The sequence below is a fragment of the Liolophura sinensis genome, chromosome 9 (assembly GCF_032854445.1).
Source record: "Liolophura sinensis isolate JHLJ2023 chromosome 9, CUHK_Ljap_v2, whole genome shotgun sequence".
NCBI lineage: Eukaryota > Metazoa > Mollusca > Polyplacophora > Chitonida > Chitonidae > Liolophura > Liolophura sinensis.
The window spans coordinates 22,046,476-22,062,198 of record NC_088303.1 but is presented as its reverse complement, the minus strand read 5'-3'; the positions used below and the strand labels follow the sequence as shown (position 1 = coordinate 22,062,198).

Here is a 15,723-nt window from a genome sequence, read left to right as displayed (position 1 = left end):
TTTCTGCATATGTGTCTAAGAGCTTCACTTTTTTTTTTTATATAGGCCTACCGGTACTTATGGGTAAAACTTTTGTACTTACGTACAGACATTTAACAACAGTATCCATAATTAGTGCTCGATGACTTTATATTATAAAATAAAGAGCAAAACTGCACTGATTTTTAGTCAAAATTTATGCAACATACTCACTGCCGAATATTTAATGTAGGCCAACATCAGTTTGCTTGCTTAAGGTTTAACCATCATCTTCACCACCAGTATTATTTTAGTTGTTTAATTCAGTTGTAATACATTCATGGCGCTGCCTCACTACAGTACAAATGCCAGCAAATATCACATCCCATTCAATCATAGTGTAATCAGAGTCATCCAGTCCTTATGACTGAATTTGCTTGAATAGTAAACACCATTTGAAGAATTCACAATTCTATGATTTGGTATGACCTTGTTAAGGGCTGATCCTCAGACCTTATGAATTAAGGCGTGGAAAATAATATAACATCTTGAATAAAGAACACTATTTGAAGAACCTACAAGTACTATTTTCAGCTTTTATTTTAGTATTGACCTGACTGGGGTTTGAACTTCAAACCTTCAAATATGACTCAGATGCTCTGAGTAATCTCTAGGCTACAGACACTGTCTGTATAAGACATATCTGTCAGACTGTGAAAACGCAGAGCTATGTTTTCTTGAATTTCTGAAGATTATCCCAACCATAACACAGACCAACCAAGGCATGTGTACAGATTGTGCACCTAAATGCTATACATAAATGACAGAATCGTATTAAACTAAATGATGTACGGTAATCTTTCAGCTAATTCGCGTTTGCAAGATGTTAATTCAAGCATATTCTGAAGGCATTATAATACTGTGTAGACTGATAAAGTTTACTGCTTGTGAAGGCCTGAAATTGGCTAATCCAACCAATGTAGTCTCCAAAATCAAATTAAAAATGCGCATAAATTGTACCGAAAATTGCTCTTTTCATATGCGAAAAGGGTGAAGAATTAGGGTAGACCGCGATAAGCTGGCCCGAAGAAGCCATGCAGTATCCGCGTACATGTAACCTTGCCCAAACTGTGGCTCAGGGCACTTCGAGTTCACCGAGTTCCGAGCAAGATCAACAATGATGTAATTTCTGACAAAATCCTACTGTTGACGGAAAATTTGCGTAATATAGAGGAGTAATTAACAGGTATAAAATAAACCCCCCAAAATGAAAGTTTTTTAACAAAAACTCCAGAGCATAATTTTCTTTATTTGGCATATAACATAATCTTTGTTTTATTGTCAAAATTTGAAACAGGATTTTGAAGCCTATTATCAAGCCCTGTAAATTACAATTTTGAACACCTTATTAATGTTATCTTAAGGCGAATGTGTGAAAATTTCAACTTCTAAAATCAAAAACTAAGCTTTTTGACAGCGTTTTAAATTTTGAGTTAAGTCAGCGTGAAATTGTCCCCAGGTAACTAGGAGGTGATTGAAAAGTCAAGTGCACTATTTGAACATGTTCTGAATACGTATTATTCTGTGTAGACTGGTACAATTGTAATTTTTGTGGGGCCCTGAAATTGGCCAATCCAACCGATGTGGTTTTGTCTCAAAAATCAAATTTAAAATGTGCACCATCTGCACTGAAAGTTGCTCTTTCATATGCAAAAAGGTTGAGGAAAAGACACCAAGAAGTCAAACAATGACAGTCCAAATTGTGATGATTTATTGGTCAACCATAAGCATATACATAAGCATAATGCACAATTATGTACAATAACATCAGTTATACAAGCAGGAACAGATACACACATGATAACCTCTATCCAAAAGCATAAACCATGGAACAAGTAAGGGGTTAGCCACAGATGTAACAGAGAGTGTCCAAAGAGCACACATTTAGACACATTTGTCTTAACATAATATTGATGTGGTGAAAATTTGAGAAAGCTAAAATGTGGAGTAAAGTTCATCATACAAACTGAAAACTGCGTTAAATTACGTTTTAATTTTTTTCTTCAGATTTTTTAAAGAGTGTTGAAAGGAATTCAAATATTTGAATACTATGGTGGGCTTTATGAGCCATACTGACGGTATCCAAGAACTCTGACATCAAATCACCTTTTGTTCCTGATGTTCACCAGAAGAAAGGAATTTCTGGGAATCTTTTATGAGTAATCTTTTACTCATGGGTAAAAAGGGTTATTCCAACATTCAGTGTCATGATAAGAGTTGAAAAAACTTCCTGTGATGTCAGAGTTCTTAAAATCTGATAGTATGGTCCATAAAATCCACCTTAGAATTCAACGACTGTTTGAACGCCTTTAACACTCCTCTCAAAAATCTACGAAAATATGAGAAAGTATACTTATACATAGTTTTAAATGGTCTATTTAGTGATACCTACTTCGGTTTTTAGAGGTTTTTTCACTGATCTTCTAAAGCTGAAAAATAAGCTTTAGGATCATATTTCCAGTTTTGACTTAATTCAGAAATGGCTTTGTGGAATCTTTATATTACATTTATCGTCATGGAAACAAAAGGTAACAGGCTATTGGGATGATACATGATTTACACTGGATGCTGATAACACTGGTATGTCTACATGACAATACATGATGCACTGCACACAAGAAAAGGTCAAACTAAACAGCATTACATGGTAATAACCCCTGGGAAATATATTCCAGGAAAATCACATGATACATGTTGAAGACAGAATGTACTGCTCTTTGAGATGTTGTGTATTTAAACTCAACACCCTGCCTTCTTTGAAGGGCAAACATAATCATCACTGATCAGCTGAAATAAGGAATAATCCACTTTAAAGTATTAGGATCCATCTTGCTCAACTGTTGTTGTTTTTTTCTTTTTGCAGTATTAATCAACACTCGGTTTTGAATAAAAAGCTTATGTATTAGCTTATGAGTGACAGCTCTGCTTTCCTTAAAATAAATCTTTATAAAACGTTTCATTCTATGTCCTTTTCTGATAATATTTCAAAATACCAGGGCTGGATTTCTTTTTCTGAGAATGTTTCATCCCCTTTTGTGAACTGTTCACTGGTGAAGTTAGAATGGTCCTATCTTGGTGCTGACTGACAGTAGTTCGCCTCCAGTCTGCGATCAGCTCTTCTCGCATGTCACTTGGTAATGCCATAAACATTTCTTTGTCAACATTTTGAGGAATAACACACAATTCACTGGAGTCTCTGTCAACACTGGAGTCTCTGTCAACACTGGAGTCTCTTTCAACATTGGTGGCACTGTCTTGTTCGGAGTCCAACACTGTTATTTCTGAGATACAACTTGGTGCATTACGTCCAGTAGGACCTGAATGTGGTAAAATGGGCACTGATCCTTTAGAGTCACAATCCAGTGAGCCTAACAGGGGCAGCCTTAAATCAGGTGGGTCTGTCACTGACCCAGATGCATAGGTCGAGTTCTTTCTATGGCAAAAGCTTTCCAATTTCTGTTGGCCTTTGAAAGAATTTGAGGATTTGACATCAGAATTTGCTGTCTTCTGGCTTCTCGGGGTTGACTTTGTGTCAGAACGTCCTAAATTGTCCCTCAAAAACTCTGTCTGTATATCAGCTGGCAGTGCTCTGAAAAATTCCTCATCCATTCCTGCTGGGATTTTGCCCTCAACATGTTGGTTATCAGCTTTGGGAACACAGTCTGGTTGATCTAACTCTGGATCAAATCTGCTGGCAACAACTGAGTTTGTTCCCTGGTCATTCAACTTTATCTTCTTTTCTGGAGCGTTTGAGTCCAGACTGAAAAGTCTTTTGCGATTTTTCAAGACTGGTGTATTATTTTCCCTGCTTTCTGCACATTTATCAACCTTTCCAGGTTGTGCTGCTGTTACCTGACCATGAACCACATCTTCGTTCTCCAAATATTTTGTTTCTTGTTTTAAGTTCGCACTTCCTTGTCGACTGTAGTCTGTCTCTGATTTCACTGAAGACCTGGGTGTTGTGCTACTGTTACAGCTGGTTTGTCCAAAGAATGAGCTAATTTTGTTTTTAGCATTCTCACTAAGTTTTGCAAAACACACATTAATCAATGTCAGATGAAATGGATTTCGGACATCTACCATCTTATGGAACAGAGGAATCAGTAAGTCACACAGCTTACTTTTCACCTTGGAATACGAATCTGAAAACACACAGAATAAATACACTGACTGTTAATAATATACACCTGATAGTGGGCTATCTAATTGGTCTTGCAATTATTGACCCAGGGCATCTGATTTGGTTGATGGCTGGCTCATGAAATTTTATTTTTATTCCTGGATCTAAGATATGGCCAATGCCTTGAACGGAAGAAGGGTGGGGTGGGGGGTGGGTGGTGCGGGCAGGATGGGCGGTGTTGTGGTGTCATTTCTATTGAAGTCAAACAAGCCATCCTTGGATAGCGAAAAAGGAATTTTCTTCTGATAGATGATCAGTCCTTTGTTATCATGCGTGAGAAGCACTAGGATCATAAACAGCTGGACTAAATTACTACATTTGACCTGATATCAAATGGGCAGGGCTGTACTTTCACTGCCTGTCAAATGCAGTATTTTTCATAGATAAGCCCATTACACCACAAGAAGACTTGTGCATTTTCCTGACACATGATTTGTTTCTCTTTGAACCTGACAACTATCACATACTAATGCCTGAATACACCCACTAAAACAAGAAATAAAGATAAAAAATTATATACAAATGCACTCATTGCTTTATGTCTTTGACTGCTTTCTTGATATTAAAACTATATCTTAAGAATATAACATAAATTTATTTCACTACGAAATCCATACCAGTATTAAGTAAGAAGACAAAACAATATGACAATGATATTGTATTATGTAACCTTTGACATGTTAATTGGATCCAAGGAAAATTGTAAATCTAGGTATAAAACAAAGAACAAAGTGCATTAATTACACCTGATTGTGTACTTGATTTTTGTATACTAGAAAGGTAAAGTTTAACAATTAGACTAAGTGGGGCCAGTGCAATACAATACCTGGAGAAAAGTTGGAGAAGACATAGCTGGGAATGGCACACTGTCGACTTTCTCTGTTTCCATACTTGTTGGTTGTGGTAAATTTACGGATGGTCAGGCGAATGGTCTGGGGAATGCGGCCATCTTCATGCACCCTGCTCAAAATAGTGAAGATCTCATTGAAAGGCTGAACGCAATCAAATACAACTTCTATAGTTTTACTCAACATTACTGAAATCTTCAGCAGAAATTCAATCAAGGATTGACTGAATGACAGACATTCCCAAGCAAACTGTATGCAAAGGCAATCACATATCAAATCTGACAGCAAACTGGCAACTTGGGTAAAGATATCATTTTGACACTACATATGGGGCAGGCTGAGCAAAAAAAACACAATTAAGGTTTTCATGTATAAAAGCTGAGAACAATTTCAGGAGTTCAAGTCAAAATGTCATGCAGAAACCAAATTCCAGACAGAGGGACACACAGGCTGAAAACAGTACACTCTCTTATACTATGTAGGGGGAAGTAGGGAAGGGCATAATAATGGCACAATTTATAGCTTTGTGATACATATGGACAGAAACAGGCTAAATATTTTGACAAGTTGTTTAAAAGCAGATGGCTCAGCAGCTTTGTCAGCTTGATAATGTCCCCTTATAAACTGGGTACTGCCATACAGTCCACAATAGAATAGACTGCACAAGTACAGGTACCTGATGAGTAAGCTGTTTAGTAGTTCCAATATCTTCTCCTTGGCTTCTCGCAGTGTTGAGCATTTCTTGAAGGAATCTTCATCACTTATCGACTAAATTAAACAAACAAAGAAAAAACACTGATTCTAAAAAGCTTCAACTTCTTATGTGTAATTTATATTGGACAGTGTGTCCAAGCATGGGCAAACAGTGTCATGGGCAACACTAAATAGACCACTTAAAACTAAAGATAAATATACTTTCATTCATTTTTTTTAGATTTTTGTGAAGAGAGTTAAAGACATTCAAACTTTTGAATTCTAAGTTTGGCTTTATTAACAATTCTATCAGAGTTTAGGAATTCTGACGTAACAAAGTTTTTCCAACGACACTGAATGTTTTAACTCTTTTTACCCACGAACAAACCTTTACTGAAATAATATTCTCAAAAATTCCTTCCTTTTAGGTTCCTTCAACATCAGGAAAAAAAGATGTGATGTCAGAGTTCCTAGATACCGTCAGCATGGCTCACAAAGCCCACCACAGAATTGAAATATTTGAATGCCTTTCAACGCTCTCTAAAAAATCTTTAAAAAAAAATCTCACTTTATATTTTAGCTTTCTCTTATTTTAAGGGATACCTGAACAGGAACTATAAATCAAAGACTATGGTTCTATGCCAAATAAAGAAAATTATGCCCTGTAATTTTTGTTAAAAAAATTTCATTTTGGGGGTATTTTTATACCTGTTAATTATCCCTATATATTATGCACATTTTCTGTAAACGGTCAGAATTTTCCAGAAATTACATCATCGGCAATCTTAGTTAACTCAGTGAACACCCCTGAAGTGCCCCGAGGCTGGTTAACTGTGTTGCAATGCTGTGGGCAAGGTAACACACTGTCACAGCTGCAAGCCACTTAATTTCTGCTCAGGCCTCAAGAAAAATGTACTTTGAAACCATTTTTACCCCCCAAAGTGAAAGATGAAAAATTTGCTACATGCTGTTACACATGATAATCTGCACATTAAGAAATAAAACCAAAGCGTTTCATGTATCCTTTAAATCTGATGAATGTCCTAATTGGCCAAGAGCCTGACAAATGTTCTAATTGACCAAGAGCATGACAAACCTCTCATTGGCCACAAAGAGGTCTCATTAAGTCCTGATTGTATCAGCATCATCCCATTTCCAGAAAGGTCATACACCATGCCATATGCACCACTCACCTGAGGCTGACCGGTCAGCTTGACTGCTGACTCATCAATCCCATAGCTCAACTGTTTCATTTTCCAGCTCTGGGTCTCATCAAATTCTGACAGGAGATTGTCCATGGAGCAGTTCTGTAGATCAGTGACAGAGACCACACCCATTCCTGCCAGCTTCTTCACTGCAGAGTGTCCTATACCTGCAGGTTTAGTTGTTCATATACTATTTCAGTTGAAGTTAATGCATGAAAGGCATAAAGGATAGTGGTGAACTTCATATAATAAAAATCTTAAAGCAACCAAGAAATGACGACAGCTTAATAATTAGCCACAAATGGTCACATGTAATTGGTGAAAATAGGGCCTGATGTCAATTTAGCTCAGTTACAGTTTTATTCTAACTGTTAATGTAAATGCTTAAATGGTAGAAAACTGCACACCCTCTAGTATCATGACTTTAGGCGTAAGTAGGTTTAAGACAAGCGGCTGTATTGCATTTAGTATCTAGCCTGATTTAACCGCAGATTACCATCGGATCACCCACAGATTTCTGCGTCAGGTTACACCACAAAGATAATCATTCATTTCCGCATCTATCATTTTAAATCTGGTTATGGGTACTCTGAACAGCCAGCCAGCTGCGTTCATGTTTTGACTGTCTGTCATGGGGTCATGGTGTTGAAGTTCACCTGGAATCTTGCAGATGTTTTGCAGGTTGAGCATAAAAGTCTGCACATCTTCAGGAAACAGGGTTGTCTGCTTGTTAGGTTTATGTGTGGAGCCCACCAGCTTGGCCATTAGTTTGTTATGAGCGATCCCTGCACAGCAAGTTATAGACAATTCCTCAGACAAGGTTTTCCGGATCTCTGCGGCCAGCTGAGATCCAATGGCAAGTCTTAAGTGACACCCACATCCACATGCACTCTGTTTCCTAGGTTGGCTTCCTGCAGTTAAACAAGAACAGGTGTGAGAAGTGTGAAACAGCTGTGAAACAATATTGTATCTCAGGACACATGTAGTAAAGCAAAAATTAGAACACATTTAAGTTCTGAGGAAACGTATAGAAATCACCAATTTTTTTTTTTTCGCTAAATGTCTAGGGTTTACAAAATGTTATGCTAATGATAACAATGGTTTAGCAATTTGATTTGGTTTTCTTTCTCTTAATAAAGGCATCATTAATAAAGTATTAATGCATCATACCTGAGATCATTTGCCTGAAATGACACAAGTCAGCCCCGTGTTCCTGAAGGTGACTATATGCCTCCTTCAATGACTTTGAGCTTTGATCACTTTTATGTTCTATTCTCAATTTTACTTGATCAAGAATGCAAACTGGGTTTATGTTTTATACAGGGAGATGTTTTTATATAGGTGCACTTGCACAAGAACAGGTTTACATTAATTATTATATTAATAATGTAGTATTAATAACATTTGTCAACATATACCTCCCTAAATTTAGTGTGGTACCATGCCATACCACAATGTAATTGTAACCTAAATGTCTGTGTGGCAATATCATCCAATCAATGCTCCTTCACTCTTCAGTTCCCAGGCAAATCTTGCAACTGCCTGAACTGTGTGAATGTGTAACCTACAAATGCACAGGTCAAAATTCTTGACACATGCAAAAGAGTTAAAAAATACATTGCTCAGTTGCAGTACCTGATTTTTCTGACCCATCCGGTGTGTAAACATTTCCCTCAACAGTGGAAGAAGTTTGTCCACTGCGAAGACGCGTTTTCACAAGGTCAGAAATATCCAGAAAATTTTCATCAAATCCCAGCCGTTCTACCACAGTGGAATATCTCTGGAGCAGCTCTGAAAACAAGTACATGTACAAAAAATTATTTTCAAAAAACAAATGATCAAAATATTCAAATGGGAAGAGTTCATAAAGGAGAAATGTCAATAATGCCAATAGCCATCTACATGTGCATGTGCATGAACTGTTGTTCAATCAATCACTTCAATCACAATCAGGATTTCATTCAACGCCAATAAAGCACTTATTGTTTTCAGGATTTTCTCTCTTTTCAGTCTTTCATGGTAAAGTCGTCATATATTAAGTACTTGGTCTGTAAGTAGGGTGTGACTCCTGATTTACATGTACCTGTAATTCTGTAGAATATGGCTCTATAGCCGAGTGAGACACCTAACTTACCTGTACTTCTGTGGGACATAGCCCTGCAGTTTGACACAAGACTTACCTGTAATTCTGTAAAACATGGCTCCGTAGTGTAACACCTGACTCACCTGTAATTCTGTTGGACATTGTTCTATATTGTGATAACCTGATTTACCTAAGGCTGTAATTCTGTAGAACATGGTTCTACAGTGTGACACCTGACTTATGTGTAATTCTGTAGGACATGGGTAAGTAGTGTAACACCTGACTCACCTGTAATTCTGTTGGACATTGTTCTATATTGTGATAACCTGATTTACCTAAGGCTGTAATTCTGTAGAACATGGTTCTATAGTGTGACACCTGACTTATGTGTAATTCTGTAGGACATGGGTAAGTAGTGTAACACCTGACTCACCTGTAATTCTGTTGGACATTGTTCTATATTGTGATAACCTGACTTACCTAAGGCTGTAATTCTGTAGAACATGGTTCTATAGTGTGACACCTGACTTATGTGTAATTCTGTAGGACATGGGTAAGTAGTGTAACACCTGACTCACCTGTAATTCTGTAGGACATGGCTCTGTAGTGCGACAAGTCTTCTCCACTCACAAGGATAAGGTGTGGACATTTTTCTTTGGCATCTTTGATAGTCATCAGTTTTGTCACTCCATACTCTCTAGCCTTGTAGTTACATGTTACGACAATGTACTTCTGCTGTATGCCTAAAAACAGACAAGTTGTTTAACGGCCAAATATTTATGAATGATATCTATATATATTTAACAATATTTCTACATGATGGACGATTAATTTGGTTTACAGTATTAGAGCCAGCCTAAATATTTCAAATGACAGCAACAAGGAGTCAACATATACCCAAATATATCACACTTACGTGTAGACAGGCAATACGGAAGATTTTTGGCAAAGAATCTATCAGCGCAAATTTAAATTTTTTTGTTATTTTAGCATAGCCCGAAAAGTTATTTTTCGCAAACTATCAGCCTCACATGTACAAAATCGGAAATAAAGATCCTAAAATGTATAAAACGTTAGAATTATTTTAACACTATAATTAATAGTATGGGTGAAGTCTGATATTTGTTGAATATTTCACCTATTCTGGGTAAATAAAGTGTGGATTAGTGTGAAACACAAAAACATCACCTCACCATGATATATCTATGCTCATATGTAGCCTCCACACACCAAACTGAGATAGTAGGTAAATCTTACAGCCTGAACTCCATCATGTGTTTTGTTTTGTTACAGTCTGGACACTATGACAACCTTTGAATTGGACAAGTTTCAGTTACGACTCACTGCAGCATATCTACCATCTACTAAAAATTAACAACATAGCTCTAAAGCTCTGGAACATGAACATATACATGTATTTGGATCCACTAAATGGAAATGACAATCTGATATGTACTTCTTCTAATTTAGAATACTGTGAGTTCAAGTCCAGCTCATGCTGGATTCCTCTTCAGCCGTATGTGGAAGGTCTGACAGCAACTTGCGGATAGTCCTGGGTTTCCTCCCACCATAATGCTGGTCGCCATTGTATAAGTGAAATATTTTTCAGCACAGCATAAAACACCGATTAAATAAATAAATAAATAAATAAATATTTTAGGGCAAATAATTGCTTTCCTCTCAGTTTTTGGTTAAAAGAGAAGACATGTATATATGTAGTTCATTAGATGGACTATAACCATGTGAGAAGACAGAAACTGTTCGATTTCTGTTACAACTTCATGTGTACTGGCTGAAAGGAGCAGATCAAGTGTCTTAAAGATTAGAATTACCGAAGTGCTAGTTGTGACATATCTTCTCGCCAAAGCATGCACAAAAAAATTTCAGTAAAGCTAGATTTTTGAGTGTTTCTTCTAACTCAGCATTTATAACCTACCCAGAGGTTTGTCTTTAAGCTTTGGGTTTCTGATCATCTCCACCTGGGCGTAAAAACAGTCAATGTCGATTTGGACTATCGTTCGTCTGTGGCCATAGAGAGGCTCTGCGATAGAGGAAGTCACCTGATCTGGGATGAGAATGGCAAAACAATTGTTAGTCCTGTACCCTTTTGACGGCTAAAGATGAAAACAGATTAGAACAGATTTCTGCTTGGTCTTCAAATGTCACAATATAAAGTTAACACTATAAGCTACATGCAGTTCCTTGTGTTGCACACAACTTGGATGGCTATGTGTGCTCTGGGATATTGAACACACACAAATACTTATCATTTTGTTTAGGCAAAATAACTGATATCACGACAACTCACTTTGCTACAACTATGAAAATTACACGACGTCTTGAATAGCTCATTTCAGTGTTACATCTAATAATTTTTGACACAGGAACTCTGGAAGTCCTAAATTCAAACATCATTCAGGGCAGTGTTTTCACTTTTTTTACAGTCATTTCAGCGTCAGAAACTATGATGGATATATCCCTTGGAGGTGACTGCAGTTTACACCTTGCATTAATATCTATGCGCAGCTGTGTACAGTGTCATAAAAGTGTCTAACTTAATTATATAACTAAATAAAATATAATTATAAATTAAATACAATTAATCCAACTAATTATACAACACATTTGTGTTGCAACAAAGAAAATGGAACTTTGTGTTCCAGGCTACACAGATTGCTGAACAATAACTCTAAAACAATCCTGGTGTTTTATAAATCTGAATGAATTACCATGGCTACCGTTATCATCCACTGTCTCAATGGCTTCCAAGCTTTCAGTGGATTTTTGAGGTGTAAGGTGGGGCAGTGGTTTACTATAAATACTGGTTTCCAGGGGAACAGCCCATTGTTCTTCCTCTTCTTCCTCCGAATCACACATACTTCCAGTGTTCAGATGATCTTCACTGTTTGATGATTTGAGCCTGCTTAAATAATTTATTTATTCATTTGATTTGTGTTTTACACCATACTCAAGAATATTTCACTCATAAGGCAGCGGCCTGTACCATGTTGGGAAGAAACCCGACAGGGCCCAGTGGAAACCCATGGTTATTGCCAGACCTTCCCACATAGACCGGAGAGTAAGCCACCATGAGCTGGATTTGAACTCACAGTGACCGCATTGGTGGGAGGCTCCTGGGTCATTGCGCCATGCTGGAATGCCAACCACCTTAGCCACAGAGGCTCCCGCCTGCTTAAATAGAGTTACCTCTACAAACCAGTACCTGTATATAGACAGACTCAGCTATAGTGAGCATGTGAAGATTTTTATGCATTTATTAATAATTAAGTTGGAGTCTTAATGCCAGTCACTTACAAAACTGACAATGCTTTACGACTTAAGTTAATGTAGCCGGGCTCACATGTACACGTAACAGCCATGGCAATGTAATGCCTACATTGCTGGTTGCCATGGTAGTTAAGTTAAGAAACGTTAAGGCTTGTACAAACGGGCCCTGGCTTAATCTTAATACTTTTTGGAACTATAGATATCATGCACAGGGTAAACTGAAAGCAGGTTGATTAGCTTAGGATGTTACCTGTTATCTACTAGGGTCAGTGAATGTATACTTTCAAATCTATTATCCTAACACTTATACAATAGCTGTATATTGATAGCTAATATTAATACTTGTACATATAATTTTAATATATATATATATATATATATATATATATATATATATATATATATATATATATATATATATATAAAACAATTCATCATGCTTATATTTGATTTAAATGTTAAAAGTTAAATTTACATCACCGCTACAGTTTGAGTCTAGTTAAATATTCTAATCACTTGTCTGTTCCACATTAACACAAGTATAATTCATAGTATTGGAATGATGTCATAGATGTTTTGAGCCAATCATCAGCGCACCCTTTGGTCATGTGACTAAAATACTGGAGGCAAAAACAATGCAAGTTTAACCCAGGTGAGATAAACATTAATGAATGAATGAATGAATGATTATGGTTTAAAGCCACATGGGCAATATTTCAGCCATATCATGGCAAGAACAAGGTGAAAACATGAGGCGGTTCAGGTTTTTGACATGGTAGTGAGAACATCAAAAACGAAAAAAATTGTTTGGACACGTTTAAAATCAGATAAGGAAAAACGGTTAAGCAGAGAAGCGGTTAAAACTCAAAAACCAGCATATTTTAAAAATAGTATATCAAGAAATCTATTTGTATATAACTTTTTATCTTGAAGATTTATGACAATTAAAATTTACATTTTATATAGGCCAATGGCCCTCAAATATTTTATGACAGCATCGCCAGCGATGCTGTCAAACAAATCACATGTAGAGAAGACTATGTAGAATCTTTGCCGAACATGGGCAAAGTCAACCAGGATATGTTTGATGCTGTACTGAGCACAACATCCAACACACTCTGGGGCAGAGCCTCCAGCATTAAGGAAGATTTCAAAATAAAAGATGAAAAATATGGCTTTATGTAAGAAATTCTATCTGGAAAAGTAATCAGAATGTGTGTGGCTTTCAAATATGATAATTTCAGTGTCCTGTATCACTTTGAGCTTTAGGAACTGGCGAAAATCTGGATTTCGCCCATTTAGGTCCATGCTATTTGTCACCTCTTGCTCCTTGGCAACAAATCGTGAGGTCAGAACTATGGCTATGGAGGTGAGTGATCACTCAATCACGATCTTAGTCTGCTTAGGTCATCAAGAAAACTTTTACACTGTTGTGAGTTCTGTTTATGTCGTCATTTCATTTAGGACACAGGCAACATTTACAGATGCAACAAGCTTTAATTGTTTTACTATACTCTTTCAAAAATTTCCAGCTTTGATCAATATGTCTACTGCATATTTCTTTACGGTACCAACTAGGCTGGCATATCAGCCTTCAGTCATGTCAGTTGCCTGCCCGGTAACGTCAACACAACAGTCAGTTCAGCCTGAGACTAAGTGAGACTATGCTTGTCAAGCACATAATGATACCGAATATCCTTCTTAAGACACTGTGTGAAAACCCTTTACTCCATCCTTTGATGAATAATCGGACAGATCATGGTCACTACCGGTATAGACTTGCCCGACTTCGCGCCGCTTTCGTTTTCCACAAAACGTGGGTCCTTCCATTGCACAAAGACTGTAGCCGCCTTCCGTTGGACGCTATGCGTTTGTCACACTTTCACAGACGGCTACACTTAAACACAGCCGGACGGCTTCTAAAAAGGGGGAAACGGACTTGTATCCGAAAACTATTATTGAGACATACACATAAAAGCTGACATAGTGCATTACACATTATGCTGTTCGTGGAGTACTTTATCTGTGTTTTACTTTGTAAGTTTATATTTGATTAAGGTTAAAAAATGTTTATGCTCATTGAGGTAAACACCAAACTTTACACGCGTGATGTGTTCTAACAGACAAGGCACCTATTTTATCACTTTTTACGACACATGATTAAACATTAATCAGTTAAACATGATTGACAGATGTAAACCTATTTACATCTATAATACAAAACCCATGCAGTCACAGGCACACACCACAGCCTACTCAGTCACGGACAAATAAGGGCCTGATGCCGCCCATTCAGTCACAATGCAACTCACAGCCAACTCACACCATGGCCACCTACCCTGTTGCAGTGCACCGCCAACGGGACCACCCATCTAGTGCACGGTCATCAGGACCACTCTTCCAGTCACAGTGCATGGTCATCAGGGCCACCCATCCTGTTCACGGTGCAAAGTCGTTCTATGTTCAGTCATATAACACTGTCCAATCGTAGTCCATGCATGGTCGTCAGGGCCACCCATCCTGTCACAGTGCACAACCTTCAGGGCCACCCTATCCAGTAATAGTGCACGGTCAAAAAGGCTACCCATCCAGCCATAGTGTACAGACATCAGGGCCATTCATCCAGTGACAGTGTACAGCCATCAGAGCCACCAGGGAAAGACCATCGGCGACCAACCATATGCGGCCACAGTGCAACCATGGCCAACCATCCGATCACAACGTATAGACATCATGGCCAACTATGCGGTCACTTTGCACAGACATCATGGTCAACCATTCGGTCACGGTGCACAGGCATCATGGCCAACCTTGCGGTCACAAGGTTCAGACATCATAGCCAACCATCCAGTCACAAGGCACAGACATCGTGACCAACCATTTATATTCAAACACTTCCTTAGTAATATATATTTTGGTCAGTAACCTTTTTCTGAGTGTGAACTGATATAAGCCTGACAGCAACGCTGTTAATTGACTCTAGGGGGCTCTCGATGTACATGTAGATTGCTCGTTTCTAATAAGGAATAGACAAAAAGGGAAATTTTGTATTTCTTTGATAGTTTACAGTGAGACTATTTAATATATTTATATTTGATATTTGTAAGAAAATACCTTACACGCCATCCCTGTCCTCTATCTATAAATATCTTATTCAAGAAAAGCTCTGATTTTACAGATTGTGGAGTTCTGGGTATTCCTCTACAATGACACGGAAAGTTTGACATTGCTCTTTCCTAGTGTTAAGAAAATCTAATCATTATTTAATTTGTCTAAGATAGAAGAACTACTTGAAACTATGCATAAAATACTTTCATTTATTTATTATTTTTTTTTTTTTGATTTTTTTTTCCAAGAAAAAGATTCCAAGATTTTTTTTTTTGCATTCTCAGGTGAGATTTATGAACC

General features: G+C 37.4%; 1 protein-coding gene across 2 annotated transcripts; it reads right to left on the bottom strand.

Annotated features, from left to right (window-relative positions):
• Positions 1-1,718: 1,718 nt before the first annotated feature.
• On the bottom strand, positions 1,719-14,097 carry LOC135475921 (DNA polymerase iota-like). 2 transcript variants are annotated; one of them, XM_064755885.1, is made up of 10 exons: positions 13,887-14,097; positions 11,757-11,947; positions 10,964-11,092; positions 9,606-9,770; positions 8,580-8,735; positions 7,601-7,855; positions 6,933-7,111; positions 5,723-5,814; positions 5,025-5,158; positions 1,719-4,160 (listed from the first exon to the last, which is right to left on the bottom strand). In XM_064755885.1, the coding sequence occupies exons 2-10, from the start codon at positions 11,902-11,904 to the stop codon at positions 2,980-2,982; spliced, it is 2,439 nt and encodes an 812-aa protein (XP_064611955.1). In that variant the 5' UTR covers positions 11,905-11,947; positions 13,887-14,097; the 3' UTR covers positions 1,719-2,979. The 2 variants fall into 2 exon arrangements, with proteins under 2 accessions (XP_064611955.1, XP_064611956.1); XM_064755886.1 differs by lacking the exon at positions 13,887-14,097 and having other exon boundaries at positions 11,766-12,486.
• Between the last annotated feature and the right edge of the window lie 1,626 nt (positions 14,098-15,723).

Bases quoted from the DNA above. Each gene is read 5' to 3' on its own strand.
- LOC135475921 (XM_064755885.1), bottom strand. From the start codon at position 11,904: ATGTGTGATTCGGAGGAAGAAGAGGAAGAACAATGGGCTGTTCCCCTG. The intron at 9,771-10,963 runs GTAGGTTATAAA...GTCTGTTTTTAG, and splicing joins GCTTAAAGACAAACCTCTGG to GCATACAGCAGAAGTACATT. The intron at 7,112-7,600 runs GTGAACTTCAAC...CTAAACCTGCAG, and splicing joins AAACATCTGCAAGATTCCAG to GTATAGGACACTCTGCAGTG.